This window comes from Cyclospora cayetanensis, unplaced genomic scaffold, assembly GCF_002999335.1.
Source record: "Cyclospora cayetanensis isolate NF1_C8 unplaced genomic scaffold, CcayRef3 CcayRef3_contig_485, whole genome shotgun sequence".
Classification (NCBI taxonomy): domain Eukaryota; phylum Apicomplexa; class Conoidasida; order Eucoccidiorida; family Eimeriidae; genus Cyclospora; species Cyclospora cayetanensis.
The window spans coordinates 642-2,880 of record NW_020312464.1 but is presented as its reverse complement, the minus strand read 5'-3'; the positions used below and the strand labels follow the sequence as shown (position 1 = coordinate 2,880).

At 49.2% G+C, this 2,239-nt stretch overlaps 1 protein-coding gene across 1 annotated transcript; it reads left to right on the top strand.

The window, feature by feature from the left end:
• Positions 1-716: 716 nt before the first annotated feature.
• LOC34624240 (eukaryotic translation initiation factor 3 subunit F) lies at positions 717-2,000 on the top strand. Its single transcript, XM_022737331.2, has 3 exons — positions 717-971; positions 1,088-1,348; positions 1,521-2,000. The coding sequence occupies exons 1-3, from the start codon at positions 717-719 to the stop codon at positions 1,998-2,000; spliced, it is 996 nt and encodes a 331-aa protein (XP_022592739.2).
• Positions 2,001-2,239: the final 239 nt, after the last annotated feature.

Genomic DNA, 2,239 nt, shown 5'->3' with positions numbered 1-2,239 from the left:
CTGCGTCCGACTAGCTGTGAATATTTATATTACTACACGGGGCGGCAGCGCGCTCTTTAGCTGGACTTCTACCACTTGTCGAATACTCTGAGGGTCGCTGGCAGGAGGAAGAAAAAGCTCCTTTCAAGCACTCAGTGACTCGATATCGAGCTTGTATTGAGTCTAAAGGAGAGTGTCTCCTTAATGAGACCCTTGATAGAGCACTACAGTGAATCTGCATGGTTCGGGCTACAGGGAGAGGCGCCGAGCAGGCCTATGCACAAAAAATGAGCTTCAAAAGTTTCCCCGTTTATGCATATGATAGAAAATCCTCCTGTGCATAGATATAGTGCTAATTTTTTGATCCGTTAGCACTTGAAAATTAAGCCTCCACTGTGCGGGGCGCATGCATCTCCTCAGCTGAGAATGGCTCTGGTCAGCCGCCTGTCTGTAAAGCCCCGTGAAGTAGTCATTGCCATACACGCTCATACATTCCCACGTGAGGGGCAGTTTCCGGCTGAAATAGACATGATTTATGGGGCCTATTACGCACAGTTAGGGTGAATACAGTAAAGCGGTGGTGCCGCTGTGGGGTTCTATGGATCGTCGCATGCAGGGCCCTTTTGTACGTTCTCTTGCCCAATTAAAGTGCCCCACTAGAACTATTGAAGCTTTTGTCATTGGAAATTGCTCCTTTCGATCTGGTAGAGGAGGTGTAGCGCTAGTTGCTCGGCACAATGTCGCGCCAAGTCTCTCTTATGGGGAATGGGACTGCCCAGCCAGCATGTGTCCCTAAAAACTTTGACCTGCTTCCATTTCCTTCCCTCCGGGTCCGACTGCACCCTGTTCCGTTGATGACTATTCTGGATGCGTACATTCGTCGGGATGAGGGCCAGGAGAATGTCATTGGCACGCTTCTCGGCTCGTGCTCAGATGGAAACCTAATCGATGTTACAGACTGCTTTGTGGACAGGCATTCTTTGACAGGCGAGGTCAGTGCTTTTTTATTTAACGCATTTGCATATATGTAGACTATGTCACCATTGCAAACTACGTTTCTTTACGCATTAACATCCCCATCTAAAGGGGCCGGTATGTGTATTTCCAGGGATTGCTGCAAATTATCAAGGACCACCATGAGAGCATGTTCGAGCTCAAGCAGCAGGCAAATGGAGGCAATGGTGGCGTGAGGGAGGTGGTTGTTGGTTGGTTTTGCACGGGCAGCGAAATGACAGAGTTGACATGCGCTGTCCATGGCTGGTTCAAGCAATTTTCCTCCGTATCCAAGTTCTTCCCTCAACCGCCTTTGACCGAGCCAATACATCTAATGGTCGACGCCGTTATGGAAAGCGGAAGTTTTGCTGTGAAAGTAAGCGTTAACTGAGCTTTGTAGCTGTACGATTCGATGATGCTCGTACGAGAAGCCAAATATTAGAAAGGAACTAACGGGTTCCTCAAGCTAGTGGCACTGTTTGATTCATTCATACAGAGAGGCGAGGCAACTAGCTTTATTTTGCCTTTGCGCGTATACTGATTTTCAGGTTTACACACAGGTGCAGATGACAATGGCAAGGGAGGCATGCTTCCAGTTCCATGAACTTCCATTAGAGTTGTATGCAACTCCCTCTGACCGTATTGGTTTACGGCTGCTACAGAAGGTGCGCACGGGGAGCCATCGCAGTCAGCCTGTACCCCCAGAGGCATTGACCGAACCAGCGGCTGAGGGGGTGCCCCTTTCAGATATGCGGGACGGCCTGAATGCTGAGCTGGAACAGCTGCAGGAGAAGCTCTCTATTTGTTCGTCGTACGTCCGCAGTGTGCTGAATGGTGAGACGTGTCCCGATCCTGAAGTTGGCCGTTTTCTTAGCTCTGCACTCAGTGGGACGGCGGAACCAGAGCTCGAGAACTTTGAACAGCTGTGCCAGAACACACTGCAAGACAGCCTCATGGCGGCTCACCTTGCGCGCCTAACAAAGCTGCAATTCGCTGTCGCACAAAAGCTCAGCAATTCATTCTTTTGATTTGAAGGTTAAGGACAAATCCCCGCTTAGCGCGACTGGTTGTTTGAACGAATAAAATACCAGGACGCGAGGTGCTTCCAGGACAGTAAACCCTTCTGAGGGTGCACTATGAAGCTCAGGCGTTCGCCTCAACTTTTCAATCAGATTGTTTCTAACTAGCGGGCTGTGCATATTACGCTCAAGGCTTTAAAGCTCTATCACATCTAGGAATTGATATGTTGGTTTCATCTTTAGTTTTG